Source organism: Myodes glareolus, chromosome 8 (assembly GCF_982192425.1).
Source record: "Myodes glareolus chromosome 8, mMyoGla1.1, whole genome shotgun sequence".
Classification (NCBI taxonomy): domain Eukaryota; kingdom Metazoa; phylum Chordata; class Mammalia; order Rodentia; family Cricetidae; genus Myodes; species Myodes glareolus.
The window spans coordinates 48,695,336-48,710,508 of NC_142033.1; the positions used below are offsets into that span (position 1 = coordinate 48,695,336).

At 36.0% G+C, this 15,173-nt stretch overlaps 1 protein-coding gene across 7 annotated transcripts in view; it reads right to left on the bottom strand.

The window, feature by feature from the left end:
• Positions 1 to 3,871: 3,871 nt before the first annotated feature.
• Positions 3,872 to 15,173, bottom strand: part of Pcdh7 (protocadherin 7) — a 404,659-nt gene continuing 393,357 nt past the window's right edge. For 4 of the 7 annotated variants that reach the window (XM_085691885.2, XM_087909034.1, XM_048415091.3 and 1 more), the window contains one exon: positions 3,872 to 8,055. In XM_085691885.2, the coding sequence (XP_085548011.2) occupies positions 7,679 to 8,055 (377 nt within the window). In that variant the 3' untranslated portion in view covers positions 3,872 to 7,678. The remainder of the gene's footprint in view (positions 8,056 to 15,173) is intronic. The other 3 variants (XM_087909036.1, XM_087909035.1, XM_085691888.2) reach the window with 2 other exon arrangements.

The window sequence follows — 15,173 nt, forward strand, 5'->3', positions numbered from 1 at the left end:
AACCCAGGAATAAAATTTCCATTTATCAAATAAATACAACAGGGTAAAACAGAGGTAAAGAAGAGCATATATTTCCAGCTTTGCACATTTTAACATTTCTATTCTTTCCTTATTCCCTATAGCTTATAGAATTCATATTATCTTGGTTAATCACCTTCATGCAGTTTATAAACAATCATTGGAGCAGGGAATAAAGATAAGAGAAAATAAACAAATGAGGAATTTAGTCCCTATCCAAGCTCCTTTCTGGAGCTCAAGGAGTTGATGTTCTATATTTCCATGAAAATAATGATGATTGTGTGCAAATCTTCTAGAACTGGATTAGATGCTTAAATCACTCCAGTCTCCTCAGAAAACTAGGTTTGTTTTCCAAAAGAGAAAACACACACACATACACTGCAAACCACTTCTCAAGGAAAGAGAAGATTTCGGAATGAGAATACAAGAAGTGGAGGCTTGGAAAACAACTAAAGAAGTTCTTACTTAATAGATGTCTTCTTTGCACAGTTTAGTCAAAAGAAAGAAAGAAAGAAAGAAAGAAAGAAAGAAGGGAGGGAGGGAGGGAGGGAGGGAGGGAGGGAGGGAGGGAGGGAGGGAGGAAGGAAGAAATGAAGGAAAAAAAAGGAAGAAAACAAAATGAGTAATCAGTATAGGTTGTTAAAACTATATTTACAGCAGTATTTTGATGGTGAGAATATTTAGTTGTGATAACTTTGGTCCTTAAAGCTATACTATTTTGCAAAGTTCTACCATAAACACATCTCCAATACACAAGGTCATGAGTAGTCAGGAGAAAGTGTGTGTGTGTGTGTGTACATATATATATATATATATATATATATATATATATATATATATAGTCATAATTTGAGACAATGTATTACTGCCCATCGGCACATTGAGTATACCGCTTTCCAAATTCCTGTTTTGTATGATGAGAACTATATTCATGTATATGCCACTCAGTGTGTGAAATTATTTTGATCAGTACTTGAGTCTTTAAATGGATAAACATCAATACTAGCAGAAATGAGTGTTCAAATTTTTATTATCACTTTAAAAGTATCTAGTGACCATAAAATCCACCTCCCTGTATGACCCTAGTAATCTCTAAAAATTGTAATGAGAGTGTGCAAGTGTTATGAGAACATTTAGATAAATCCCAAGAAACTCTGCAAAACTGTAACATACAGTCTAAAGACAAGGAACAGTGATGGCATCTCGGTGCTAAGCTTCAAAATGGCAATCTACTCTCGGCCTGAGAATCAAGACCGTGTAGCTTTTATTTACTTTGGATAGTTTTATTTATCTAAGTGTGTTTGTGTGTCTGTTACGTGTGTGGGGATGCCTGTGAGGGTCAGAAGAGGATGTGAGATTCCCTTCAGTTAGAATGAATGCTGAGGACCTAACCCTTGTAAAGGATGTAAGAAGTTTTAACTAATAAGTTATCTATTCATGTTTACCTACTGTGTGTTTATATATTTTCTAAAGTACTTTGCTATATTTATATATCTGAGGACTTTTAATTTTGCTTTGTAAAACACTTTCATCATAAGACTTCAAAGTAAAGTAGTACATGACATTTTTGTTTCTTATAAGGTGTACTGATGTTTAGTTTTACTGTTAGAGAGACAGAAAGTCAAATGGATGGACATATCATTGCTTCCTTCATTACGTCCTGCAACAGATTTCCTCATCATACTTCATCCCATTTCCTTCATTAGAAAACAAAGATTGCCAATAAAAGTCAATTTACCAGGATATCATTGACTTGAAAAGTATATATCATCCCATTTAAGAAAAAAAAATAAAAGGAAAGATAAAACTGAGTTTTTCAAACTGTGGAGAGAGAAACAGGCTTATTCAAGCTGAGGATTTTTATAATTCAGCTCTTCTTGCTGTGGCAAGATGGTATAAACACCCCTTGCGATATATCACTACACACAGAAAATACTCTATCAAGACTCAGGACTGAAAGGAAGGCGTGACCTGGGGATTAGAGAATTCAGTTGTTTGAACATACCAACATCATGAGCAAAGTAGTATGCTTTAAGTTTAAGGACATAACCTTCCAACTAATGCAAATAGAAACATTAAGATACAAAGGGTAACTAATGCTTTAAACATATATAAAAGATATTTATTTTTAAAGACATATAAAAGAGATATATGTATATATAAATAAAAAGGGGCTAAAGTATATATTCTATTCTTAGTTTCAAATGATTTTTTCCCTGTACCTCATATGAAATATATTTTAAGTTGCAATGATTTTCTAGTTGTCATTAATTCAAATGAAATACAAGAATTCTGCAGGCTTGGAATGTGTATCTATAGAAGATCATAGGTACCGGGTCCTAAGTTTAATTCCGTAGATCACAAAACATCAATAATAAATGGTGTTCATAATCCTACATTGAGGTACATTCTTATTTGGAGTTAAATTGATCTTAAGGGTGAAATTTTTGTATGTACCAATGTTAGAAAGGTTTTGTTAAAAGTATTTTGTGTGGACTGGCAAGATGGCTCAGAGTTTAAGAGCACCGGTTACTCTTCTGGAGGTCCTGAGTTCAATTCCCAGCAACAACATGGTGGATTATAAACATTGTTGGTGCCCTCTTCTGGACTGCAGGTATACATGCAGACAGAACACTGAACAGAAAATAAATAAAACTTAAAAAGGTATTTTGTCATAATTTTTTTCTTCTTAGGACGGATGGTGGTGGTGGTGCATGCCTTTAATCCCAGCATTTGGGAGACAGAGGCTGGTGAATCTCTTTGAGTGCAAGACTATCTTGGTCTACAGAGTGAGTTCCAGAATAGACAGGACTGTTTCACACAGAAACCTTATCTCAAAGAAAAAATAAAGTTCTTATGTATAATATCTTAAGGCTAGTTATGTCACTGCCACAGAAATATCTTGATGACTGGAGAATAATATAAGTTCCATTCTATTATTAAGAAAAGTAATATGCTAATTACAGATGGTTTGGGAGCCAGAAGGGTCTTGTACCCAGAGACCTCCAGGAAAAATCAGGAATGTTAAGCACGTAGCAATGTCGTATCAAAGGAATGGGCATAAAACCTGTTCTTCCATCCAGAAAGCTGGGAATTGGAAGTTATTAATAGCTTAGTGATCTATGTTATCTGTTGGACCAGGCCATAACAAGCTCTTACAATCAGAACCAGAGGTGACTAGTAATATAATGACCTTTACAGCCAGAGGCTCCCAAGGCTCTCACAATCAGGAGCAAAGGTAGCTAACAGCTCAAATGACCCTTACACTACCTGTGTAGCCAGGAAGCTCTCTCAAATTCCTACAACCAGGACTAGAGGTGGCTATTAGCCAAAATGAATGACCTGTATGACATTTGTGTGACAAAGACCAGGGCAGATTTTTCATTACACCCTTAAACTAAGACAGTTAGCCGATATTCTTGGAAGAAATCACATTTACCCTGAGTTAAGTTCAGTGTAATTATGTTTTCTTGTGTTCCTGGGATTGTATTCTACCTGGATTTTTTTTTTTATGTCCCAAGTTTTTCCAATTTTCCCCCAAATTGTACTGTATTTAAATGTGTTGAGAATTAATTGCCTGGTACCAGACTTTCTAAAAGGTTTGATCCAGGTTGATAAAGTTAATCTGAGCCAAGTTTTATTCTTACTTCTTAATGGTATACTTCCGTGTCTGACACCTGTCGAGAGTCCCTGCCTGACACAGGGTTCAATTATCATCTCATCATCTGACTTGCTTTACCTAAAGCTAGCAGAAAGCAATCCATATTAAATCAAAACGACACAGCTAGTCATTCACTTTTTTGCCAGTCAAAATGGAATTACGAGTCAACAGAGAAGCACACTTACAAAGGTGAAACCATTTGATCATGTTATATTTTAATTTGTAAAGACAAAAATGACAAGCAATTTATTTACATAAAACTGTACAAAAGCAAATTAAATTATGTAAAGGATTTCATAAATAGTTGGACGAGTGTTTAATACATTTCGCCATGTTTAGCAAAGTCGCGTGCATAGTGACATAGTCAATGATGATTAATTGTTCTCTGCTTCACTATCAACATCCAAGTAGCAGAACAATAGTCAGTGATTAACATTACAAACAGATCGTACCACACGGAATGCAAGTGCTTTAAAACGTAAGACAAGTAGTCTGAAAGTAAACCCTAGGTAGCTGAACGAATGGCGCTGCATCCAGATGTCTCACACACACCACCCACAAGCTTCCTCATATTCCTGTTGAACTTTTCTCCTTTTTATTTATTATCTTAAGGATGCAGCTATTTATTTATGATCAACATAACCTATCATTTGAAATGTCATAGGTCTTAAGATTTCTCCCAACTGTTTCAAGATGGCTGTTTGATTCCTGGCAATTTCTCTCTGGCCTGTGTGTTTCCTTTTTATTTTCCTCTAACCCGGCCTCCCCAGGGTAGCCTTTCAGGCACACATCCTGTGTTCCACCTTAGTTCTTCCTCTCATAAAAATAATGCCTCCTTTGTTTTTAAAACTCAGACAACAGGCCAGTCAAAAAATCAGACAACAATAGTATCTGGAGATTCAGACAGAGCAGTTGACTTTAAACAGATGCTGCAGACATTTAAATACACATACGTTTTTACAGTTACTCAATTTGTAAGTGTGTCCTAATGTATAATCATGCAGAAGTCCACTTGAGAGTTTGTGTACAGAAAACAAGGAGAGTTTATATACTATACAACCAAAAATTAAAGAACACCTAAAAAAATGAAAAAATAAGATTTCTAAATCAACATTCTACCTTGCAAAATGGACTCATTTCACCCCTGATAACACTTTCCTATGTGATTGTAAAACCAATGATTTCATTGTCCAGTGAGATTTAAGCAGCCCCATATTAATGCCTGAATCCTATCTTATGAATGAACAATATTTAAGACTGGTCTATTATCCGAGTTTGTCAGAAGGCAAATTTTTAATATATTATTTATTCTCAGAAAATAAACATGGATAAATATACAGGATCAAAAAAGTTGGGAATAGCCCCTTTCCCCTCAATATCCAAACCCAACAACCCTTTGTTTGTTTGTTTGTTTTTTACCATAACAAGAGGTATAAAAGGCACAGTTGCTTATTTTGCATTCACTCATTTATTTATTTTTTTGTTTTTATTTTTTTTTCAAAAGCACTCTATATATGGAGTGGCACCAGATTTAACCTATTCAAAATAAAAGTCATACAAACACAAAATATATTTCTGTGTCATGCCAGCTCATTATATAATAAACATGTTATGATAACTAATTCTACTAGAATTACTTCAAATACTTACAGTACACTGAGTTTTATTCTTTCACATCCATTTTAGTTCTAAAGAGAGGTTCACACGTTAAATGACAATGACATGGCTGCCTGGCATGTGGTGCAAACATCATTGTGGAATGTGGATTGAATAAATCTGTAGGTCCAGTGTGACCTGTATTAGCTTAATAGACAACCAAAGGATTTAAGAGTGAAATGAGCTATCTAGTAGCTTCAAGTGTCCCATGAAAGAAAGAAATATGCATATAAAAAAGTGTTGAACATCAGTGTTATGCAACTATTTCCTTTGTCACGTGCAAGAAAAATATGTATACATTTTCATAAGTATCTTTAGAAGTATTTTGTCTTAATAGGTACTTACAGATTATACAAGGCAGAACTGCTTGAATGCAGTTTTCTAACAAAGTTCTAAAATTTAATCTTTCCATAGTGTAAATCATAACCAAACATAAGCATGTTCAATTATTGATATTTTAGTCCAATGTTTTTTAATCTCAATTACATCTTGTTTCATTCTACCTATTATACATAAACTAACATCAAAAGGAAAATTCCACTTAAGAAAGAGCATAAGGAAATGATCCCAAAAGATCCACCAGAGAAATATCCCTCAAAGACAAAGTGTTTTGATGACCTACTGTGAATTATGAACCTATAGCCTAGGTTTCTTCACCTTAGAGTCTAAGAATTTCTGCAAAGCATGAAACTACCCAAAGCTACAGTGTCTCTACAGTTTTGTAGAAAGTCATCAAGGCTATGCCTTTACCAAGGTACCAACATTCCGTGATGAGAACATTTGTCCTCTTTACCTGGCATCCCCTTTTCTTTCCACGGATTGTCACTTTCTTCCGAATGTCCCAGCTCAAATTTCAGTTTTTAAAAATCATCTTGCATAGAGCAAAGATCTCAAAATCTGCATATTCTGTATCCCTTGACAAATCTACATATTTTACAAATTTGAGATGCATATAGTGTGATAAATATTACTGTCCAGGACTCAGTCTTTCTTGTGTAGAGATTGTTTAAGGTGCATATCAAATAATATTCTAATCAAAGTCAATCAAGGGGTTATATTACTTAAATGTTGTCTCAAAATGTTTCTGTATTGCACAGAATTAGAAATTAATGCACTTCTGTTCTGACCAAGTGAAAAAACGCAATAATTTAGAAAGGACAATAGGATCATCAAGAAAAGCTGGGATCCTAAAATGACAATAGGAGACCTCCTAAAATCAAATTCCAGTGTGTCTTTCCATATCTCACTATGCATCAATATGACTTTAAAAAGTAGAACCTTCCCTGACAGTATCATATGAGACTAGACTTGGGCTTTGATCAGTTGCCTATCATACTAAACTTGTGATTCATTAGTTCTTTATTTTTTTGAGCATTCAACTAAAATGCATTTTCAAATGAGACTTTTTCCTGGGAAAAGAGTTAATATAAAACAGGTTAATATCTGAGTGTATCTGTGTCTAAATGGATACCGTTGCTTCTGTTGTTTAGTGGATTTCTATGTCAAGACCAAATCAACCTCATTACATCCCTGATCTGTCGTGTGATCTTTGGCCTCATAATGACATAATAGTTCAAGTTCATTCATTAGTGATTCTATTCCAAAACATATTTTGCAAGTCATAATTCATGTAATTGATGTGTCAAGACTGGGTGAGTATAATCTGTGAATGTATGGAAAAGAAGTGAATGCCCTTGACCTGAAAATAATAATAACATATGGCATCTTGGGACTGCATTCTCCCACTGAGTTTTACTTTGCTCTTAATTTTTGTTTAATTATTAAAGCTGTAGTCTTCCTTATCAACTTTTTCAAAAAGGTCCCCTATATAAAGACTGCACCATTAAAGGGATTATTATTAATTCCAAAGGGCTGACTGTCACAATAATAAATTGTTAATCTCATGTCTGAAGTATATTTTCACCGGTCCTGCATTTCTTAGTCGGTCAGATGACACTCAAATAACTCAAAGTGACCAAAATCATGCTTCAGATTGGGGATAATGAGGGTGTGCTGTGTTCTGCTAATCATACTTGTTACCATGAAAAGAACTTGCAATCATCTTTTTTTGTTGTTGTTATTTGGGGAGGGGTAGGAAAAAGAGAGTGGATGTTGGGGCTCAGTGAAGGGTGTAGACATGCAAGTGACAAGAATGGATTCTACTTTGTACATCGTTATCAGGCAAACAATATCACTAAAGGCCTGATTTGGAGGCGAAAGTGGCAGGAAAGCTTTGTCTCTTTGGTAGCCCCCTCCTTGTGATTAAATGGTTTTACTTTGTAATGGTTTTGCCCTTAACTCTCCTCATACATGAAAAGAACTTTGCTGTCGCTCCTTGACAGCCTACAGGTAAACTTCTCTTCTAGTGAGAGTGTTGACAGGAGATGGCTTATATTCCCCTGTTTTTGTTAAAGGAATATCCTCAGGGTTGGCTTCCTCACTTTTGCTGAAACTAGCTGCACTGAAGGTCTCGTAGGATGAGGTCAACTTTTTGTTCAGGAGGTTTCTGTTGCGATCACCCATGATGGCAGCTTCGCCATTGGCCAGCTTTTCCTGGCTTCCTCGTTCATCGACAGGCATGAAAGTGGAGAGTTTGGGCTGGCTCTTCTTCCTCTCAGGGGAAGTGCGCACTGGCATCCAGCAGGAGTCTGAGTGGCCATACTCATCACATTCACGGGTGCACTTGCCAGTCAGAGCTACATCCGGAAGAGGCCTTGAATCTGAAAAACAAGAAGAAAAAAACACCAGTGTTAGACATGCATCTAGAGGGTTTCCTGCGGCATATGAGCCTGCAACTCATTGCTCCAGAGAACAGTACTTATTTCATGTATAGTAAAGATAAGGTTTTGCAAAAAAAAAAAATAAGTACTATGGAAGAGAGAAATGGAGAAATGGTAATTTGTGTATGTAAAATAAGCAGTTATATATTCATTTGGTATAGTGCAGAGGCATGCAGATATTCTCGAGTGCTAAGTGAATATATATTTCAATGGATTTTAATTTTCCACGTAAACAAGAAAAATTATTAAATCCTAAAACATAATTTTCTGTATCTATAAGTTCTCCTATAAATAGTCTGCTGTTGTCAATTGGATTCACTTATGCATTATCCATAGATACACAAATAGGCAGAACCTTATACTTAAAATATATTCTAAGCCACAAAGGTGACTGAGAAGTAAAACCTATACTGACAGTACATTAAATGATACTAAGTTCAAAAGCAAAGTACAAACAGGTTACAGGTGTGAGCACATTAGCAATAGCACCCCAAGTCCAATCCCATCACCCTCCATCCCCTACCACCATGACAGACGACCTAATGTGTGTGGGAAGACAGTGCCTGTGTGTTACTTGGAAATACATTTACAAGTGAGCTTGCTGAATGGAAATCTGGAATATAATGTATTGAATAAGTGTGGTTACATTCAGAAATGATCAATGGAAGGGCGTATGTTTCTAATTAATGTTGTTTATCAAAGGAATGGAAAATGTGTTTCATTTCCCAACACCTAAGTCATTTTTACAGAGTTCTTAGGGATATTGCGATTAAATATTGCAGTTATAGTATGCATGGATAAAATTATATACTTTCTTGAATTAAAAATCTACTTAATGACTTTTGCTAATTTTTAGAGAGATAAAGAGAGAGAAACTTGCTCTACCACAGCAGATTCTGAAACAATAACTTGTAGGTTTTAGTTTAATGCATTTCATAGTTTAATTTATTACTCATAGAAGCACAATATGATATCACCTCAATGAATATCATAATGGGCATTGACTTATTATAATTGAACTTAAAAATAAACCAATTCTGACTCCAACATGTACACTTATAAATAGTTGAATATTCATAATCCCACATACTTTAGGTTTAAAATGACAAAGGTGTTTATATGATTCTCAGCATTTTTAAGTTTTATTTTATAAGATGCCATAACTATTCAATCATTTGTTTATATTATTTTCCTTTATAGATGGATTACTGACAGATATTCATTGAAAGTATTCACACTACAAGTTGAATTCTGGGTACATAAATTCTTTAAGAGTCCAATGAAGTAAAGGTGGGTAGGTTAGAGAGACTGGTTATCAGTTAAGAGCACTGGCTACCCTTTAGAAGACTTGGATTCTGTTTCTAGCATCCACCCAGTAACTCACAAATTGTAACTCCAGTTCTCAGGAATCTGATGCCCTCTTCTGGTCTTCATGGATACCAGGCACACAAGTGAACACAATTATAACATGCAGGCACACCACATACCACCACCACACACGCACACCACACCACATACTACCACACACACAAACACACACACGCATACCTTCATTACTTTTTAAATTCTGAACCCGTTTGCTGCATCATCTCTTAAAAAATAAAACAAAAGTCAATGTTTTTTTATATGATTTTTGTAATCCATTTGAATTACATAGGGAATATGAAATTGGTGAAGATATAAAACCTATCTTGATTGACATACATACTTTGAATAGAAAAATAATCTGATCATCTCTATTTTTCACTCCAAGCATTTATTTTCCTCGTATCTTTCAGAAATTCAAAGCTCTTTTTCTCCTTATAGTATTTATCCAGCACACAGAAGAACACTGGCACTTAGTTACTGAAACAGGACATACCTTCATGGAAGAGGTAGTTATTCTCGGTTGAAATGACACAGAATTGTTTTCTATCATTTCATCCTGTTTCTTTACTTACATAATGGGCTCTGTAGCGAACTGCTTTGTAGAAATCTTTATTTCTGGTTTTAAACTGACTGCTCTGTTTTGTTTTGGTTTTTTGGTTTTTTTTTTTGAGATGTATTTAGAAGAGACTGAACAAGTATGCTGATGTTCCAACCACTCTTTTTATTACTTTGGTAAATTGTAAGTACTAAAGGATTTTATTCCTTTACATTTGATTCATTTTCTAATCATCTACTCATAAAGTATTCAGTCTTCCCCTCTGTCCTTACTTCACAATCTAGAGTATTTCCTACTAAGAATGTTTCCTTCTTACCATTTTTAATGACAGGCATTGTACATTTCCCCTACTGCAGTCTATTTCAGTCTATTTGCAAGCTGCCACTTCTCGATCCAAAAAGCACTCCTTCTAATAAGAACCTCCTGTCATTTCCAAAGTCAAGCACATGATTGGGGACCACAGTGCAGTTGACAAGCCTAATTGGCTGAGACATGTTGCAGTGTTTGGCATCAAATTTAGAAAATAATCAAGAACAACTATAAGGGAGTCATCAGGAGCAATCAAAACTTTCCGTCCTGATGACTGAAATAAGTCTTCAAAAGCAATGCCAATGATTAATCCATGCAATTTGTATTATGAAGCAATTTATTAAGGGAATTGATGAGTGGAATAGTAGTTCTCTGTGATTATATGTTTTTCTTGTTTCAATGATACAGGCATATATTATTATTATTATTATTATTATTATTATTTTAAAAAATTACATGGAAACATTGAAAATCATTGAGATTAATTCTTTCTTCCATAAAAGACTTTTAAAATATCCTGTAGGATTATGGGGGTCACCTTTCTATAACTATTACCTCCTTTTAGTCTTTAAAAGAAGTATTTTGCTTTTTGAGACAGGGTTTCCTAGAACTCTCCCTGTTGACCAGGTTGATGTCAAGCTTCTAAGCTTTTCTGTCTCTGAATCCTGAGTGTTGGGGTTAAAGGCAAGTGCCACTACCATATAGCAAAAATGCATTTTTTAACATCTGAAAGTTATTATATCTTTAATGCAGTATTATTCTAATTATTTTCAACACAGTAAAGATGGAAAACAGCTAATACAAATCTTGTTAGCATGTAATACATTAATAGACACGTAAAATATCCCATTTGGAAACATAATATTCTCTAAATATGATTTCAAGATAAAGCAGTTGTTTAGAGGTCTTGGAATTTTATATTTTCCCTACTCTTTTTTCTGCATATTTATTTATTTAGTGTGTGTGCGTGTATGAATTTATGTCTATACAAATGTGCACATTATGGAATGCTTCCTCATATCAGTGGACAACATGGAGAAGTAGGTTCTCTCCTCCTGTGATGTGGATCTTAGGAACCAAACTGAGGGCTTTAGCCTTGGTGGAAAATGCTTCACTTTTTTGAGCTCAAATCCTAATTCTTATGAAATATTAAGGAGAACCAAAATAGATACGGTATTCAATAAGTCCTCTCCTGCTTAACAATACTTGTGAAACTCTCCATTTTAAATGAATTATAAAACTTACTAGAGAGATTGCATTGGTTTGGAAAACTAAAGTCCTTTCATAAAATTAACTTCCTGCTCAAAAACACAGGTTCAAGCCATTACAATAGAAAAGAATCCTGGAGTAGTTTGGAATATGGGAAGTACATTCCTGTAGTCTCCATTTCCTTATCCCCTCAACTGGAGACCAAGGAGGGCAGATGCAGTAACGAATCAAACCTATAGAATATTGAGGCCAGAGGGGAAGTGTTCTGACTTTTAGTGTAGGGTGGCTTCTCCATTTTACCGCATTGCTTCTTTCTAAAATATAATAGAGGAGTTATTTAGAGGTCTATTGTTGCTACCCAACCCCCAAAGAGAAAGACTCCAAAGAAAAGAGAAGTATCTAAATAGCACAGAAAACTGATGCCACATACAGCTTACTACCTAGTACAAAGAAAGGCTTAAAACTCTTTTTTAAAAAAGCTGTAAATCTCCTAAAGTAGGGAAAAATCATACACTAATGTAACAAGTCAAACTCTTTCTCCAAAAGGATTTTTATTCTTACTAGGAAGGGAGGAAGTATGGGATCACAGGCAGAGACTTCAAGGTGCTGCTTTAACTACATCAACAAGAATGACGTACTCCAATGGAGGTGAATAGTGCGGAAGGGGGAAATCTCATAGTGCCTCAATGCCACACAAAGAACTAGAGGTAATTAATGCTAAGAACAGAGGAACTACTCTTCCCCAACGAAGAGCACCCAAATCATTTGTACATTAGCAAATACTCAGCCCTGAATTCATGGGCACACCAATAACATTATACAGATTGTGCATACGCATACACACAAACACATATCGATATAGATATATAGGTAGATATATGCATATATGTAAATATATACACATATACATGTAAATATATACACACAGACACACACACACACACACACATAACAACATTTAAGGAAATAGGCACCATGAGTCTAAGAATCAAAGGATATATTGGAAGAGATGGAGGAGGAAAGGGAAAAGAGGAAGTTCTGTATTAATTTCATTAAAAAAAAATAAAAAAGCAAAGCAGGTAAATAATATGTAGAACATTTAGAAACAACGATAAAACTAAGATTTACAGAGTCACTTAGTGTCTCCAGATGCCTGCCTATAGCATTTGACCCATCATTATTCTTGAAGAGCACAGAGGACTCCTTCGTTCAATTGTAGATGGTTTTGCAGGTGGAAGTTGGTGTATGTGATGATGCTTCTTGTCAGAATTCTGGCAACTGTATTTCAGGTCCTTGACAGGGACTAAGGACACACTGCTCATACCATTCACTAGTGAAAGCATGCAGATGTTGTGCTGGTATTTTTTTTTTTTGAAAGTAATTTTATTAAATTATAAAAAGTTTCCATTTACGCCCCTCGTCCCAACGGCCTCCCACTCCCACCCTCCCTCTCCTCCTCCCTCTTTGTCCCTAAGGGCAGTCAGGGTTTCCTGCCCTGTGGGAAGTTCAAGTTCCTCCCCCGTCCCTCCAGGTCCAGGCAGGTGAGTATCCAAACAGACTGGATCCCAAAAATCCAGTATATGCAGAGGAAACTAGTCCCAGTGTCATTGTCAATGGCTTCTCAGAAAGACTCCAGGCCAGCCACATTCAGAGAATCCGGCCACATTCAGAGAATCTGGTTGGATCACATGCTCGTTCAGTCGCAGTCCAACTGGCCTTGGTTGTGCTGGGCTTTGAAACCTTCCTAGTGGGGTTTTATTTTTAAACTGTGCATATCATTTATTTGTTTTACTTACAAATTACTTAATTTGCACAACCCATGAGATAAATGGATTGTTCCTCAGTGTTTTACATTTCAAACATTCATGACAATACTCCACTTTGATCTTTAAAATCAAGTTTCTGTATATTCTTTGCAAAACTTTGTGAAAGGGAAATGTACTTTCTTCTTTCACAGAAAAATGTGTTGACACTTTTCCCTCTTTTTTTCTAGTTTTAAAGACATCTTGTTCTTGAGTTCCAGACATTAAAAATGCTATGTTCTTCTAAAAGCATCTTTAAATTTTACTGAAATCAGGCAATTAGACGATGTTATACTATGCTCAATTATTTAAACAAGTGAGACCAGCAAAATGGCTTAGCAGGTGAAGGTGCCTACTACCAAGCTTAAAAACCTTAGTTCATCTACCCACCTGAGATTTAAACCTGCCAGTTCTTCTCTGAAAATGTATGCATTTCTCGCTCTGGTTGTTCAAAAAATAAGTACGAATAGTAAAATGGAGCTTTCTTTGCAATACACACCTCACCTCAATGGCTGTCACTGCCTTTAAACCTGATCCTAAACTACTGGGTTTTTAGAAGGCTGACTGCTGTTCTTAGTTTGGAAAGCACAATGTAGATCATCATTAACTTAAAAATTTGTCAAATAAGCAACAAATGAACCTAAGACTCAGAGGTTATAATTATGGCCAAGACCATGAAAACAGGACTAACACCTAAAACACAGTGTGCCTTTCTGCTATCAAAGGGATAAGACAGAAAGGCTACTCACCCTAAGCTCTGCTGACTTTCTGATAAATGTACATGATTGGGTCAAATGAGACATTAAAGCCCATCTACTCCTCTAATCTCTCTGTACGCACCTCTTTAATGTCTCATAATAGTTCCCACTACAAAGGTGTGGCTTCTGAAACCAGGGTGGTACTGACAATTGAAAGCAAAAAAAGATGCTGTGCTATCCCCAGCATCCCTTCTAGAGGCCTGGCAGCATTTGCAACTGCTCCAAGAGTTCTGGGGCCACCACTGGAAAAGAAAGTCTCATCTGTCCTCTCTAAAGATGATTGCCACTGGAGAAAGAATTCTGGCTGTCAAAGCTGTCTCAGTAAACCCATCCCCAGGGCAGTGAAGTGGCTCAGGGTAGCTAATAGGCTAGCCGGGCAAAATCCAATAGGCAAACAGAGATGCCAACTCCTGAATCAGGAGCATCAGGAAGTCTGTGCTGTTTGAAGCACTAACTTGTTTGTTTGGAGGTGAAAGGTGGGGGTGGGGGAGAGGCAGAACTAGATCACATAAATAAGGAGCACAGATGAACCAACCATGCTGCCTATAACATGTTCACTGCTCCCAAGTGAGAGCCTGGGATCTGGAAGCAATGCTTTCTTCTTCATTCATGTTTCCTTCACAGATAAAATTTGGCCATTATTACTTCAGATACATTGTTTTCAGAGAAAATGTTCAGAGATATAATCACATTTAATTAAGAAGTTCAAACAGAGGGCTCGCTCATAAACTGTTCCGAACTTGGCTGCTTTAATTACAGAAATTCACTGTGCTATACCTTGGAGTGTTTCCATTCAGTGCTGACATGTCTAGACAATATTAAAATGTCTAAAAATGTTTGAAAGCATCAGCAACTTTTCTTTGTACCTTAGGCTAGGCTCAGTTAAATGGCAATTGAATGTATTGCAAGAAGCATTTACTGCCCTGAGGTTTAGAGCTCTGTCATTCTGAATGGAGCTTCACTTCACACAGCCATGGCTCCACACACTCATCTCAGGCATTCTTGCTGAAACAACACAAATATGAAGCTGCTGGTTGGCACATGAAAACAGCATAG